At 34.9% G+C, this 17,680-nt stretch overlaps 1 protein-coding gene across 2 annotated transcripts in view; it reads right to left on the bottom strand.

Moving 5' to 3' along the window:
* Positions 1 to 3,209: 3,209 nt before the first annotated feature.
* Mvb12 (multivesicular body subunit 12-like Mvb12) overlaps positions 3,210 to 17,680 on the bottom strand; it is a 55,640-nt gene continuing 41,169 nt past the window's right edge. For both annotated transcript variants that reach the window (XM_083110002.1, XM_083110001.1), the window contains exons 8-9: positions 13,068 to 13,118; positions 3,210 to 10,618 (exon numbers count right to left, since the gene is read on the bottom strand). In XM_083110002.1, the coding sequence (XP_082966128.1) occupies positions 10,583 to 10,618; positions 13,068 to 13,118 (87 nt within the window). In that variant the 3' untranslated portion in view covers positions 3,210 to 10,582. The remainder of the gene's footprint in view (positions 10,619 to 13,067; positions 13,119 to 17,680) is intronic.

Consider the following 17,680-nt stretch of genomic DNA (forward strand, 5'->3'; position numbering starts at 1 on the left):
AAATTACATACAAGCTTAGAAACACACTAATTGTTAAAGAATTCTCAGCAATCATACATATTTTATTTCTGTGTGAAACTAACTCATGTTCCCGAGTTCCGTATGAAAGATAACTTTCTAAAGTTTTACGTACATGAAGATGAGGAAAGAGTATGTAAGAATGAAATTTAGTATTAAATAAACTTTCAAACTTTGCAAACGCAAAGTGTACTTTGCACACATATTTAATTTCCGAGAACTCATGTAGGTATTTGATTACACAAGTTTCCGTAGTCATGAGTTACATTTTCATCCATTAAAAATCCCGCCTACACACACGAACAGGCGAGGAGTGAAAGTGTTAAATACTTATGCTACAAACAAACTAGCCTAACCTACTCGAAACATCTGGATGCTAAGAACACCAAACTTAATTCGATTAACTCACTAATTCAAACCTATGGGAAGGGGTTTACATTAACAAAGAGATTAAAAACACATTGGCAATAATAATGAAAGCAGCTTACATTAATTAATGAACACTAAGCAAAATGCAAGAGAATCTAGAAGTCCTCATGCAAAATCAGGACAATGCCGCTATTGTTATAAAATTCTTATAATTTATATTCCTTTTCGGTAGACAAGCCAGGTAATAGAAAATCTTAAGAGGTAATATAGGATGCAAGTCTTTTCTCAGGAGATGTCGTAGGTTTCATGAATGTCAACGTGTGCTTCACCCTTTCCTAACGACATTATACTGCTAACTCTACATGAATGTGTATCGAAATCGTGCCATGTAAAATAGGTGTGTGTGTGTGTGCATATGAAGATATAATCACCCTGCAATCTAAACTTGGCCCAGATTACGAATTCCAGAAAAGCACTTAATCGTTGAAATGATGTATAGTTGAATTGGTACAACATTAATTTCACTGACATGCAAGTTTGGAATTATATTTTCCCTTGCACTTGTGACATTAATATCTCTCTCTCATACTTGTCAATACGAAGCATAAATTTAAAAAGAATGCAAATAGGTTACAGGAAATCACACTGACTGACTGTGCAAAGTTAAGAATTGCTATTCGTAAAGAGCAAATTTTAATTTTAGGAACTTCTGTGCAGATTTTAATTTTACATATCTTAAATTCTGGTGTGCACATTATTTATATTGTTCATTAACTACATCGCAATATTCATAAAGATCTTGGTCTCCTTGAGAAGGAGAATATAACATGCATTGTTTGCATCAGGTAGTAAGGTACAAAAATTAACCACAAAATTAAAATTGAACGAAGTCGTAAAAATTCATTAATGGACATAATATTTATTTGACATCATATTTATCATCTTGCGCATAGTTCCTTTAAACTGAACATAAATATATTATTTGAGAATATAACTGAATATCTTGCTATTATGTCTAGATAATGAATACGTGACCTTTACACTTCGAAGTGCACAATTTCATACAACTTATGCACAACAATACGGACACATACATAGCAATTAACTTATTTTCGTGTTAGATAGTTGAATATATGTAGTTACAAATCAGTCATTTATCATTCAGCTAGGGTCACAAATTCTTAAATGTCGTACTTAGGGCTGGTTGAACACAAACGTTGTTTTCACTAACATGTTATTGTTATTGAATGTTGTATTTCATACAAATGCACACATTTAGTTGTCACTGATTAGGATATAACCATGTCAAATTTGCAATAACATGTAATATTCTTACTCTGAAATGAATACATTTACCGGAACTGTTTTTCGAAGAACTCGCTCACTCAAATACTCTATTTCTCCAAAACACACGAAAACGTCATCAGCCATTTTAGAACAACAAATTGAGGTCCGTAGTGTTACATGTGGTTGGTTGTAGCTATATTATTTTTCACAGAATATGTGTGTTCCTGGCAACCCTGGAACGCATCGCTTCAGGACGGGATATGACGTCACAGATACGATCAAATGTTGTGTGTGGTTGCCAGCATACAGGCGGCAAAACGGGCTTTTTTGAACGACTGTAGCGCCGAAACGACGCACCAACGAGAAAAATGTTACTGAGAAAAGTTGTTTGTTTTGATGTCCTCTACACGTTTCCGTGGTCCGTGGGCGCCATTAAAATGACACCCTGTATATATATATATATATATATGAATGGGTGTCCCAAAAAAAATTTCTTTAATAATTATAAAATCATAGAAACTATTTATATTTACACTCACAATAGAAGTGGTTTTTGAATTTACAACCATGTTCTTTCCATTCACAATGCTGAAAAATCAGTTTAAAAAAATTCTTCACTGCTGTTATATGTAGCTGATTTGGAATTTTTCTTTACTGCTTGTGTCAATTGTTTCATCTATCATAAATTTGTGTTCCTAGCTATAAGATTTTCCCATTTCACATGGTAAAATTTTTCATTGTAACATACATGTTAAGAAAAATCTGAAGGAAAATGTTTCCATCTGATGCAGGTCTAAGCAAATTTTTAATATTTTGTGGATTTCTAAAGAAACCCCAAGTAACCACAAACATTGGGCCAACGTCACTTTTTATGTGGGAAAGGTTGGCAAATTGACGTTGGGCCAACAGTAGTTGCCAGTGTTTGCCCAACCATGGAAAAGTGAGTCAAAATCAGTTCTACAAACAACTTTTTGATGGTAAGACAACTTTCAGGAGCATGCTGCAAATTCTAGAGTGTAAAATAAAGTGACATGTAACAGTGTTTCTTTCGAATATTTCAGTCACAGCACATGCTGGAAATTTGTATGAAAGATCTGTTGGTAATTGCTTATTGTTTGTCTCTTTAGCTGTAGTAGAACAAGAACATTCTTGCAGGTATTATTGTGAAGGTGGTTAAGCAATGTTATTGTCAGACTAAATTCCATGAAAGTTGAAAAACTAAGTAAACTCGAGAAAGTTTTTCTGCTACCACTTGAAGTTACGGTGCCTTGACAACAATAATACCATGTGACTGAGAAAGTGCTGTGTATTTCTTTTATTTTCATAAATAATTTGTACTATTGTTTATATTTGGCCTCACAATAAATTATGTAGATATCAGAACACAAAACTATCCATTCGTTAGTTTTCAGTATGTTGGGCCAACGTTGTATCCACGGCCAAAATTACCATTGACAAACGGTATGTTTTTACGTTGAGCCAACCATTTTCAGTATGGTTGGCCCAACGTTGGCACATGCTGGAAATATGGATGAAAGATGTGTTGGTAATTGCTTATTGTTTGTCTCTTCAGCTGTAGTGTGGCCTAACAACTTTTGGTTACTTGGGACATATGTTTCCCTAGACTGTGTAATTAATTAATAACTATGAATTGTATCAAATTCACTTTATATCTATGTACACACTACATACACAAAAATTACAAATGTTTACAAATAATAATTATAATTAAAAAATTGAAAAGCTACCTCTGACTTTAGCAATTCTTAACCATCCAAGCACTGTACTGGAGCAACCAATCAAAAATATCAATTTCATTTTTACTCTTTAATAAATATCACATATTTACAATGCTTTTGATTCGACAGTACTTTTTTTTTTTCAAAAAAATATGCACATCAACATACATTTTACACTGCAAATATTTTAGTAACATTGTACCAGGTCAAGGAAGATGATTTAAAAATTTTACAGCAATCATCTCTCTCTGAGTGGATTTTTAAACTGACATTTTAGTGCATGTAAACACACTTGCTGCCTACTGCATACACTAAACATGCACTGCTAAATTGCTGTTTAACTTTTAACATGCAAAGTATAAAATCAATAATTCTAAAAAGTAAATACAGTGAAACCTCGATGTTACGTTCTCAGGGGACCAAGCTGAAAAAACTTAAAATACGGGAAAATATAAAATCGGGGAAAATTTTACAACACTTGCTATGTATATACCATCGAGATTTAACATATAATGCGGGAAAATGTAAATTCGAGGTTCCACTGAGCTTGTATGATGAAAAGATTCTCTTGTGTTCTCCAGACGAGTTATGGAAATGTTTCCGAGAGTTAAAATTACTCTTGCCTTCACTTTAGTATCTAAATGTAAGTGCAAAGTTAGCTCTCAAGAGACCGGAAACATTTTCAAAGGTTACTTGGTCGATAACTTTAGAGAATACCTTCATCATAAATCTCAAGGAAAAGTGCAGTACATATTTTGTATTAATGTGACCCAAACTCTTTACAGATGGATTGTTTATTATTTTTTTTGACCATCTCATGGGTCAAATAAATCCATTTACACAGGGATCAGACTTGCATAAGTCTGAAAGAAAAACAAACAGATATAACAAAAGTCACTAACTTCGATAATAAAATGTTATTTACACAATTGATTCAGTCAGCTTCATGAACAGTTTTCTTATTTTATATTCAGTTGTAGCTTCTACCCACACAACACACAAATATATTTGACAACTCTGACCTTAGTTGATGCACCCCCCCCCCCCAAAGAGCAACATAACAACCATTTTATTTAGGGCTGAACCGATACCATTTTGAACTGATAGAAATGTCAATACTCTTACTGATTTCCACAGTTACAGACACCGATACTTGAAAATTGGAATAATTAAAATTTGTTCAAATATTAATCAATATTGGTGTATAAAAAATCTTCTCCATATGCATCAATTTACCAATAAATTTGCTTTAGAATATTCAAGAACTGCATCAGAATATTAAAATAGATATTATGTAATCACAAAAAACAGTTTTTTGTGCAAAATAAAATGGAAATTTGAAATTCGTAGAATTTCCAGGATAATTAGACTGTGAAAATGTCATGCTGCATTTTTGCGGACCCCGTGAAAGTCCAATATGCCAGAAAAGTATCGGCCGATACCAATACATCGGCATTGGAATCTGATCAGCCCAAATTTTATTACTTGTGAGGAAATATACCGTAAAGAACCACATTCATGTACCTCAACTGTGTATTTTATTTTAGTGTAAAAGGATTCAGCAACTCATTTTAAACCACTGCTACATAACTAATCCACTCAAGAGAGACTTTTTTGATCAAACTTACATTGCATTTTTATTCAATCATCTTTTTATGCAGCTTTATGAATATGTCCATCTAGCAATTAACGACAGGTAAGAAAATCAGTAACCACAAACATGTACGATAATAACTTTAATCAACCTGCTTTTCTTGTAAGGGATTTCTAACCAATACAAAGCACGGTGATGATACCCACTATTCACTTCATTCTACACACACCTTGTATTAATGTCAGTTGCAAAAACATTCACATTCTGCAGTTCTTAAATTATGGCAAACGGAAGGTTCCTAAGTGCATATAATAGCCCACGTACAGGAATAGAAAAACGGTAAAAACACTGGCCAACAGTCTTACGGAGCACCCTCTTTGTTTCCTAACAATTCTCAATTTTGTCCATTAGAAAAACATTCACATTTTTCAACTTCACATCACACTAGTTACCAGAGCTGGCACATGACAACTTGTGCGCTTGCTTCTCCTTTCATGAGAAATAGCCTACATACCCTCCAATTCAACACTGAAATGCACAGACTCATTCCAATTTCGTCAATTACTTCAGGTATATTTACGTGAGCAAGGTTCTGTGTGCTGTGGTTACAAATACATACATCACTCACTTCTCACTTACATTAGAATAACTTACATTTCAAGCAATGTTTACAACACATGCTATGCCGTAATATAAGTGAACTACTGACCATGGGGAAAATTTTATGGCCAGGTATTATCTTTGCAATTATGAAAAACATGTAACATCTTGCCAGCAAAAAAAAACTGAACTGAGCCAATATGACTGAACTGATACAATTTCCAAGGCTACTCTATGCTACAAATAGTTGTAAATTTAAAAAAATAAAACATCCAAAAAAAGCATGAAAAGAGTTAACTTACGACTGGTTGAATTCTGTTCTAAATTTGAAGTGGGCAGGGGAACATAAATGAAGAGTACTTGAAAATAAAATTCTTGGGAAAATATTTGGACCTAAAAGGAGATGAGGAGACAGGCGAGTGGAGAAGGTTACATAATGTACAACTACATAATTTGTCTTCCTGTCCAGATATTATTAGAATAATTAAATCAAGAAGAGTTAGGTGGGCAGGCCATGTGGCACGAATGGGAGAGGAAAGAAGAGTTTACAGGATTCTTGTTGGAAAACCTGATGGTAAGAGACCTGTAGGAAGGCCAAGACGAAGATGGAGGGATCATGTTGAGATGGACCTAAAGGAAATCGGTAAGGATGAAAAAGATTGGATTGATCTTGCCCAGGATAGGGCTTGTGTTGCTTCAGCCATAAACCTTCAGGTTTAAGAAGGCTAGAGAGTCAGTTTAATTACGTGGGCAGGGGGGATGAGGGTGCATCAAGTATCTGAGCAATGCTTACCAAGTACAATTTTTGCTCACTGAGCAGACTCCTTGCTTGATGGTTTTAGTGTGTTCTGCTCACTGATCAATCATAACACGTGAGCATTCAGTACAACAATACTTTCTTTCGAAAGGAATCTAGCTGAATTTACAGTGCCATGTTATTCATTGCTGTATTAGAATCATGCTGTAACGTTATGGTCTGTGGCAGCACTAAAGTGGAAATTATCAGATAGGGGGTGTTTGTTTGAGCTAACTGGGAGGATGGTCCTACGTTTAACTTGATGAGAGAACTGAGAAGATGCTTTGCGTAAGTTTCCTATATGCGGTGGTACCATCTCCTACAACCCCACTCACTTTGAGCTCTGAAGCGTGGCCAAATTCTAATCTCCATGAGGTGAAAGCCTGCTTGCTTAGCAGGTGTGCAATGTGCATTGAGCAGATTATTTGAACATCAAATAGGTGAGAACTCTGAAACTTGATACACAATAAAAGAACTTGTCCTATACTAGCATCAAGATTTCTCAAACCTCTGAAACTTTCCCTGTGATTTAACCTAGCGGCAGTAGTGCCGAAGTGTCCATGCCACGCTTTCAAATATGGTGGCAGATCTACACTTTGGTCAGGTATCTCTGCTTATCCAAGGTGTCTACCAAAATAACAAATCACAAATTCTTGACCTTTCTTTCCAGTGTCTTGACCTTTTCTTTCTTTTTCTTAACATTTATTATATTATTATACTTAGGTATAATTGCAAAATTAAGATATTTTTGTTCAAGGAAAAACTGAAGCTGTACTTTAACAAGAGATTTAGACTTGCTTTAATTATTAATGCATGTAAAAATTAATGCTTCAGACTTCATCCTGGATAAGGAATGGCCACATTACTTTAATATTTTTACAAAACTTCGTGCATACAAGAATGTAACTCTTCAGAACAAACTGAACAAATCATAACCACAACTCAATACAATTTTAGTATTCCAAATATTCAATTTTAACAAATCCTAGTACAGGTATATAACAATGTAAATTCACTATAATGTAAAAAATAACAAAATATTTTTTTGACTTTTTCTAGACTTTCTTGAGTGGTAGACACCCTGTTATCTTTACAAGCAGGAAATCCAATACTGATTATGGATCTGTCAATTAGAACTGTCAACATGTTCCTCCAACCTTTAAATGTTTTAATTCGTGGCAATCCTTGAAGAAACCACATTTGAGAGAAGATTTAGAATTCAACCGACTGCAAGTACACAATTCTTACATTTTTTGGACATGTTTTATGTTATTAACATTAACTACAACTGTTACGGGAACATATAAGAAAGTGAGTAGTTGCAAATTTTAATTTAAAATAATTCCACTTTAACAATAAAATGTCAATCTACACTTTATTGCTTGAATATCATCACAGATTAAGCTACAAGATAATCAGAATAAGAGCTCTCATAAAAATTATTAAATCAATTCTGGCAATGCAATATTACCAAGGAATTAATGACAAATCAGGCATTTTCATACCTAACAGGATACTGGACTTTGGAAAAAGTATCAGCTGGTATCAGTACTTAATTGATTTGATACTACTAACATTGACCCATACCGATAAATCTCAGTTCAGCCCAAGAAAAAGACACATGCACAGCAAAACTATATTATTATTAAAAACTTATTTCATTCCAGTCTTTTTCTAGGTAGTCCACCATTGATTTTTTCATTATATATACATATACACTCTATTTACACATGTATAATGCACACTTTTTTCCAAATCTTTTGTCCCCAAAAACTGCAGTGCATATTATGCACATAATAATTCGGACAGCCAACATAAACCATAAATGTTTTCACTATGTCACTGCGTATAAAGGCCGAATCACACGGAACTGGATATCCAGTTAGTTGGCACTCAACTGGCTACCTGCCCGGATGTGATGGATGCCTGGCTGCCTGCTTGACTGGTTTGGAGGAATAGGACACGTTCAATTGCTACTGGCTTTCCTCGACTGGATTCTGTGGAACAGCCAATCAGAGCAATGTGAAGATAATCTGTGAGTTTGCAAAGGGAAGTTTTATGTCTGTGGTTTCCGAGTGTTGGCTGTTTTTGGTTTCTTGATAAAAACAAAAAAGGAAAGAGATGACGTCCACTGCATTCGTGTTCAATTCATTAACATTCAGGTATTTATGCAAACCGATCGGATGTGTACGTGACAAATATGATTAGCCGAAAATGAAAATCCTTATTATTACAAGTGAGTGTATTAAATTAAATGTTTGATTTTTTTAAAAATTTGTGAATGAATCCTGTGAATCTCATGTATGAATATTGAATATGCATACCCAAGTTAATTAAAAAGCTTGTTCGGTACATATTGATTACCATATATTTTTCAAGCCAATCTCTAGTCCATACTTTTCTTTTTTTAATTAAAGCACAAAGCAGTAATTCTCCTACAACATTCTTCAAATTGCTCGTCCATCTTCATAGTACAGATTGTCTGCTCTGCGCAATGTCTCAAGGAAACAAAAGTCGATCAACAAGTATGCGGTAACAAGTATCATGTAAGGTGAAATCTAGCACATGGGTAGCCAGTGCAGCACCAACTAGGGCATTCCTACTGAAAATCCAGTTCAGTGTGATTCAGGCTTAACACGTACATATCAACAGGTACAAATTCAAATTACCAGGTTGGATTTCATTAAAAAAACAACTATAGCTATAAAAATGAAATTAAAATTTTCCACGATTTTTCATTTTGTAATGGAACATTTTGCGATATCGAAGAAAAATAGTGCTGCGCCTTTCTTGCAGAATTTGAGCATGCACCTCATGTCACACAAGATGAGTATCAGCGGTATTTGTCAGGTGAGAAATAATAGAAAATAACTTCCTGAACACTGCAAGTACATAACATAATTTTGATCTTGCTTTCTTCTACAGAATAGACAAGATGGTTACAGAAGTGAATGAATGCCTTGGGATGCTAAACACAGTAGAGGATGGAGAAGGGGGAGGTGGCATGGGTTGGTGACTCATTGTATACCCAAGACAATATTCTCCTCTTGATCCACATAGCAACAGCTCTACAACCTACAACTAAGAAAGCGATTTCTTGAACCTGAATTGTACTGCACATTATATACGAGATATAATTGTTTGTCCCTTTTCCCCACCAAAAACCGGGTGAGCATTATACACGCATCAATATGGTATATATGATCTTGCAACAAACTGTGTGATTGTCATGTTGACAGATGTGTAATCAGTGCAGTCAAAACATTATTTACACTGATTACTTAATGTCAATCAATTTCTAACAACAAAAAGTGTACATTTTCTTTTCCTCAATTTACATAGTGAAGACTACTTCACTTGTGGATCCTGCAATCCTCATTGTTTTTGGTTCTGGATTTCACTTTGGGGTAAATGAAAGTTCTGTAGAAAAATGCTACATTTTTATAATACAAATTTCTGTTTTTACTGCCATTTTCGTGTATATCTATGGCACCTTTAAGCAATCTGTAAGCAAGCATGTGGTCCCATTGCACTGACATTAAAAATCAATCACAAGTCAGATTTCACAATAACTTTATGGCTAGCACTGTATTCTTAAACAGTGAGAAAATGTGATGTAAAAATACTAAAAAAAAAGCTAATGGCACAAGAAATTGTGTAAATTTGTCCTATGGAGTCACAGTCACGGATTTTTCCCACAATTTTTGGGGGTCAATAACAAGCTTCAAAGAAATATGCAGCACAAATGAAGAAAATGCATCATCTTGTATTTTACCAAAATCTTGATGCATGTGTTTCAGTATTTTTGAAGGCACATTTGACTGAGCATGTATAGTCTCTAGTCCACAGTTACATACTCAAAATGAGCTCTTATTGTATATAATGTCAAAGCACACACGTTACCTTGCATTTCATACATTATAAAGATTCATTTATATATGTTTATGATCATTATGCTAACACAGTGCATTGCAGCTCTGAATTATTATTATTTATTATGCATGTGTTGTTACTAATAACCAACTATGCTCCTTATGTTGTAAACCCGTTTGTGTGTTCGTAACATTGATTGAATCGCAAATTCACACCTAAGTCCAGAATTTAAAATAATAATGCGTTGATCGTCACATCCTGGCACATGGACATGACAAGTATCTATCTTCCTCATGACAATTAAGCTTATGCCTGATGTTCCACTTGAAAATCATAGCCATACTGAAAAGTAATAAAATGTTTTCACAATTATGATTAAAATACTCAAGTGCAATATCATTATATTTTTTACCATTTGTTGCAATTTCTAAACAATTCAAATTATTAAGAATACAAATGTTCAAAGAGCAGGAATGAAATTCAGTGCAGAAAAGAGTGATATGCTAATAACGACAAGAAACAGAGCCAGAAATGTATCAAGAATAAAGATGGACACGGAAGAGTTGAGGGTAGTGGAGAGCTTCAAATATCCAGGAAGCATAATTGAGAGAAGTGGAAGAATAGATGAGGAGGTAAACAGAAGATGACAAATGGGTGGTGGACTATATCAAAGCGTTCGAAGATTAATATGAAACAGGGATGTACCTATGAAATGCAAGAAGGTAATATACAACACATACTACGTGCCAATAATTACGAATGGAGCAGAGACTTGGAAAATGACAGAGAGAGACAAAAGAAAGATGCAGGCAGTGGAGGTGAATTTTTTGAGGAGTATATTGGGGAAGACTAGAGGGATAGAATAAGAAATGAGGAGATCTGACAAGACAGTGGGGCTGGTGAAGCTTCAGGACATAATAGGTCAGGCACAGATGAGATGGTTCGGACACATGAAGAGGATGGATGCAGAAAGACTACCAGTAAGAGCTTACGATGCACAAGGAGTGGGAATAAGGCCAAGGGGGGAGACCAAGATGTTGGTGAAAGGAGCAGATAGTGGAGTGTGTTAGGAGAAGAGAACAAGATTGGAACACCGTGGAAAGAGAGGACCCAGCCAGAGGCAGGAAATGGCCAAGGATGATGATGATGACAAATGTTCAATATAAATATCTAGTTGCATCCATTTCACATCAGTTATTTTTTTCACACCATATTTTGTAACATGTAAAATAATCTAACATAGTGTAGCAGACAAGAGAGATATATTTTGACCACTGCATTTAGTTTCCAAATTTCTTTTACCAATTATGTGTGTGTGAGTATATGCCAGATTTGAATTTTGAAGCCACACAATTAGTGATGGTGCCAGAAGAGTGGTGGCAGAGGCAAACCCACTTTCCCTGTATTCAATCTGCATCACTTACAAAACTAAATAACCAAATAAAATTCTCTTTCAGCCAAATTACACGTTCTGGTACGGCATTTTTGGCCGTGTTAAATGTAATCCCTCCCTAAAACTTCCTCCTGCTATACTACTCATCTTCTTTTTTCGCATTGTTACTGCATACAGTAAGGCTTAGTTGGACCTTTGGCCAACACCAGGGCATATATTTTTGAATTTTCCTCTCCTCTCTAAAAACCTCTACAATATTCCAAAATCTGAAAAATTACAAATTTAGAATTTCTTCTAGAACATCCAGATGAATTTTTGTGGGGTTTGCTCTTGCCTAGATATTATCAATAGTTTCATAGACTTACGCAGCCATGAAACTATTATGAATATCTAGGCAACAGTGAAAGCAAACCACACGAAATACTCTAGGAATTCTAAGCACGTGTAAATTTTCAGATTTTGGAATATTGTAGAGGTTTCAAAAGGAGAGAAATATTGGAAAACAGCTGGCCTGGCTTCAGCCAAAACTTCAGCTGAGCCTTAATATCTAAGAAGAAGAAGAAGAAAAGAACCTTCCTTCAGTGTGAATGGTCTTTGGGTTTGATTTTGTGCCTGACCCAAAGATGTTCATTTATTATGTAATTTTGTGTTTAATATGCACAATGATATATTGATTTAATATGATGTATAATTAACTATGTTCACATTATTGATAATGTAAATTTACACTGTATAAATTTATACATACATTTTGAGCATAGCAACAGACGTCAGAGTTTTCCTTGAATTGATCAAACTATAAGCAGATTTGGATAAAGGGAAATATTAGGATGTTTCATTGAAGTTTAAGTAAAAAGGCTTGCTTCAATAATTTGGCAACTACAGCCAGGATTATAGGAAAAAAAAGGACAAACTTCTGATGCGTGGTCTGAAGTTTGCGCAATGGTTGTTATAGACTTTTAATTTTATTTCGTCTTAGATTTGTCATTTAGTTGATTATCTTGAGAAAGCAAAATTGGCGACCCTAAATATTTTAGTTTAGTTTATTATTATTATTATTTGCAATCATGGCAGATAAACGTAAAGAAACAAAATGCTCGTAAACATGTCCATTGGAAGCACAGAACTCTGAATATCTCATGGTTTTCAGCCTACAGCGTAAGACACTATCAAACATTATTCCATCAAATATGAAAATTTCAATGAACATACAGAATAATAATAAAAAAAATAATTGGAGTGATGGCTCACAATAGCTATGTTTATCAAGTTAAGCACTAGAGACAATCTCTTACTAGGAAGTGAAAGTTCTAATGGAATAAGTATTATGGTAAGAACAGTATTAATGGCATTTCAATTACAACACTTATAGTGATTTTGATCACATGAAAAACATACCTCCTTATTTAAATCTTCCATTGTTTTTGCTTTTATAGTTGGTGGGTTAAACTGAAAGGAAAAATAAAGTAACCTTATAACATTTTTACATATGAAATACTTATAAAATATAAAACATGATTAAAATAATGTAGACTGATGTCACTGGCATGCATCGGTTATAATGGTTTGAATATGTCAGATGTGATTTTTTAATGTTGCAATGTTTTCTACACTATTATAGCTACAAATATAAAATTTGGTGAGCAGAAGTGTGAATTACCAACTGTTTCTTCTAGTTAATAACTACCTCACCTACTCAGATCCTAATAGAGATAAAGATAAGATTCTGTAGAGTGAAAGATTTACTAGGAGCTAACTTATTGTGACACACATACCACAGTCAAGTTAGTAAATTATATCTTGACCCTTAGCTACGCCAGAAAACTAAAACTACATCTGATTTGCTAAGCAGAGACATCCATAAATTACACTGGTCGACATTTTTTCAAAAGTTGAACGATGTTTTGAAAGGAATAGGTGACTCTGAAAGGATTTTTCATGCTGAATTCAAATTTGAAAACCGTTTTGCTCCATCACGTCACAATTTTTCACAAATCGTGAAAACTGAATAGCATATAGGGGTCTATTATGGTATTATTGGGATCATTTGGGGTTTATATAATCATATTACAGACACATAGAATAAATAATTTTTGCAAATATAGTAATCAGTGGGACATATATTGAGATTGTAAAATCTATATTATATACTATATTCATGTACATTTTCATTTACACATGTCTAGAAAGAGATATAACATAGTGCATTTCGAATTACTGAGACTCAGGATCAAACTTAATTCTTTTTGACTTTCTGCCTTCCCCAACACCCGAAGTAGGAACATCTCTTTTTAACATCCAACAAAAATCTGCCATCATGGAAACATTCCATCGTCCCTGGTATCTCCGTTCCATCTCTGCTATGTCGTTGTGAAATCTTTCTTCGTGCTCCTCGCTGAAGTGTCCGAGATTACTCGGAAAGAAATCTAGATGTGAGTTAAGGAAATGCAATTTGAGGCTCATTTTACAACCAAGTTTACATAAATTCGTTGGCAGATTTTTCACAAAATGTTCATAGTTAACGTGTTTTTCATTGCCCAGAAAATGGGCAACCATCATTTTGAAACTTATCCAGGCATCCCTTTCCGTAGCAGTCATTATTTCTTCAAAATCTGCATCCAACATCAGTTTCCGTATCTGAGGGCCAACAAAAATACCCTCTTTGAGCTTACCCTCAGGGACGGATGGAAATTTCCTGGCAGTGTATTTAAAGCATTCGCCGTCTTTGTCTAACGCTTTCACAAACTGTTTCATTATCCCTAACTTAATATGCAACGGAGGAAGCAGTATTTTAGACGACTGAATTAATTGCCGTTGTGTCACATTCTTCTTCCCTGGAGAGAGAGATTCTCTACTTGGCCACGTTTTCACTTTCCAATGATTCTCCCTGTCCCGACTGTCCCATTCGCACAAGAAGCAGGGGAATTTTGTGTTCCCAGCCTGGAGACCCAACAACAAAGCTATGACTTTGAAATCTCCGCAGACAGACCAACCATGTTCTTCATATTTCACTTTCAGTAGCATGAACCTCAAAGTTTCGTAAGTTTCCTTAAGCGACACAGAATATGCAACTGGAATCGATGGGAACACATTACAGTTATTTAACAGAACACCCTTCAGACTAGTCTGTGATGCATTAATGAAAAGTCTCCATTCACTTACATTGTAAGAAATACCATACAATTCTATGACTTTCCTTATGTTGTTACAATAAACAAGGTTTTCGTCTTCAGTAAAGTATGGGAGTAGCTCCGTCTCTCGATGCCTGTACCATGAGAAATGTGTTCCTGGAGACAACAGGTTTTTCTTACTCAGTCGGGAACCAAGAAGCTGGGCACTCTCCTTTGGTAAATTTAGGTATCTTACGAGATCATTCAGTTCATGTTGTGTGAAAGGTTGCGGAGTGTCTGTACTTGTACCAGGACAGAAATCGTCACTGTCATCATAGTGTGCACGTTCAACTTCAGTGTGACTTGAAGTGCTGCAATTATCACTACTCGTACGTGGTACAGGTACATCTGGCCCATGAGGCACGGGCCTAATGGCCGATTGTATGTTGTTGGGAAAGCTCACATTGCTCTTGTTCTTAGCACTGAAACCGCTAACATCTATAGCACAGAAATAGCAGTCATCAATGTGATTTTTTGGTTCCCGCCATACCATTGGTATTCCAAATGGCAATGCTTTCCTCTTGCCACACTTCCACAATCGCAAAGCTTCCACACATGTTTTGCAAACTTCATGCGGGCCCCAGTTTTTGTCCTGATCACCTACTTTAACACCAAAATATTCGTGGTAAGCAGACCTCACAAATTTGGTGATACGTTGTCTTTGCCTCTTCACTACATAGCTTCCACAAATGTAACAGAATACATGGGGCGAGTTCAAACACTTCCTGAACGACGACGACATTGTCTCTCGACACAACACAGCACGAACTATCGACAATGACGAAAACTTTATCAAATATTTGCATTCCCTACTGCTATTTACATATATAATATCTACAATACACTTAACTAAGGTTTTCGGATCACGTAATTCGTTTCGTCTTCAGCAATTTTGTTAATCATATAATGTAATAAGCGGCGCACTGCCATCTATCGGGAATATTATTAACTTCTAATTTCTGGGCAGGAATTACGATTTATACAACAATGAAGATTTCTAAATAACTGAGGGTGATACAACAAAAACAAGGTCACTTCTGAAATCAGCATCAAATGTAGTTTTAGAAACCACAATTAGTTTCCAAACATCAGAACCCATGTCGACCAGTGTTATCAATTTCATATAGTACATATATATTCTTGATTGATTACTAAATTTATTTGTTTGAGTTCATGCATGAATAATTTACTAGTGTTGGACAATACATCTTTTAGATGATATGTCAAACTATTGAAAAAAGGTGATAACAAAATGCAAATCTAAGAATGTGCAAATCTGGACTTCATCACCTAGTGCAGTTTCGGACTACTTTTCATTAATAAATTGCTATGCTAACTTATATGACCTAATACAAAGGCACAAGTAAGTACATAGTTTATTGTTGACCACATTTATCCAAATGTAAAACCTGATTTTTCCAAGATTTTGATATATTAAAATGCTTTTATCTCAAAAATAAGATTTAGCACATTAGTGGTTTTCACATTAGTGTGGCAATATCAGCCAGACGATATACAGGATGTCCAGAGGCATGCATATTTCATTTTTGACAGAAACCCAAAATGTAAAAAAAAACAACACCATAATGTTTATTTTTCATATTTTTGAAGAGTAAAAATAAACTCTTAAAAACAAAATTTAGAGTTTATTCACAGATCCAGCACATTCTGAAGTCTGAATTAGCCCATGACTTATGCAATTCATGGAAAATTGATTAAGTCTGCTGTGAATATTTGAGAAGCAAAAATGCACTTATTTACACAGGAATAAACTTATACTCTGATAACTGTGCAGTAACTTCAGTTTTAAAATCAAATTTAGGGTTATACTCAACATTTTAACACCAAAATGCCATTTTATATACCACTTTTGATTCCAAATTTTGCTGTTTTTTATACAGAAATCTTGATTTTTTTATACATCATAAATATGTGGCTATAAGAATGTCACTACACAACACCAAACTGTCCCAATGCATAGAGGACATAGAGATGAACATTTTTTGCTTGGTTGAAGCCCCATTCCAATGCCACTAGCTCTCAAAAACAGCATTTTTTACGATGTATGTATGCAGCCAAGGAGTACAGTTGCCGTTGTCATTTATTTTATGTTAGATATCAAACTAAAAGTGATAAAATGCCATTCAAAACTATTGTGCCAGCGTAGACTCCTGCAGGCAGAAGTTTCTGACTTTTAAATCCTGCATAAAATACATTGTTATGTATTAAAGGACATAAATAGGTTTTGCCTAGAGGGCATCTACAGGGTGGCCACTCTAGGACCATGACAAAATTCAAGTATAATTCCTGGTTTTCGAGGCGAACTTTCCAAAAATTCAAGGCTACAAGCAGATGTTTTCTCTATTTCAACCTTAAGTATTACCGCCTCTCACCACCCACACCAGTCTGTATGATTTAAATGTATCCAAAAATTCTAATACAATTCAATTAAATGGTATATAGGGGCTATCCATGAGTAAACAAAAACATATCGAATGGCACAATCGATTGTGGAACTGTAGAACAGCAACTTCCGGTTCACGGAGGCCGGATAATTCAAGCGCGTACTTGTGGCCTTTCTTTTCATTTTGTATATCGGATGAAATGGATCATATAAAAGCACTTGACGACGAGGAGAATAAGAGATATCAGGGCAAAGGAGAGGCATTTGCATATCAATTGGATGAGCAACTAAGAAGTAATACGGCATTATTCCAAGATGAGATCCATTTGCTGATCGTCATTGCATTGGCGATATTTGTAGCCTACATATTTAATAGAAAGTAACTTTCCAACACAGTGAGAGCGCTTAAAGCATGTAAATCTTTGGATGCATACATT

This window comes from Lepisma saccharinum, chromosome 23 (genome assembly GCF_977018435.1).
Source record: "Lepisma saccharinum chromosome 23, izLepSacc3.1, whole genome shotgun sequence".
In the NCBI taxonomy this organism is placed as follows: Eukaryota; Metazoa; Arthropoda; class Insecta; order Zygentoma; family Lepismatidae; genus Lepisma; species Lepisma saccharinum.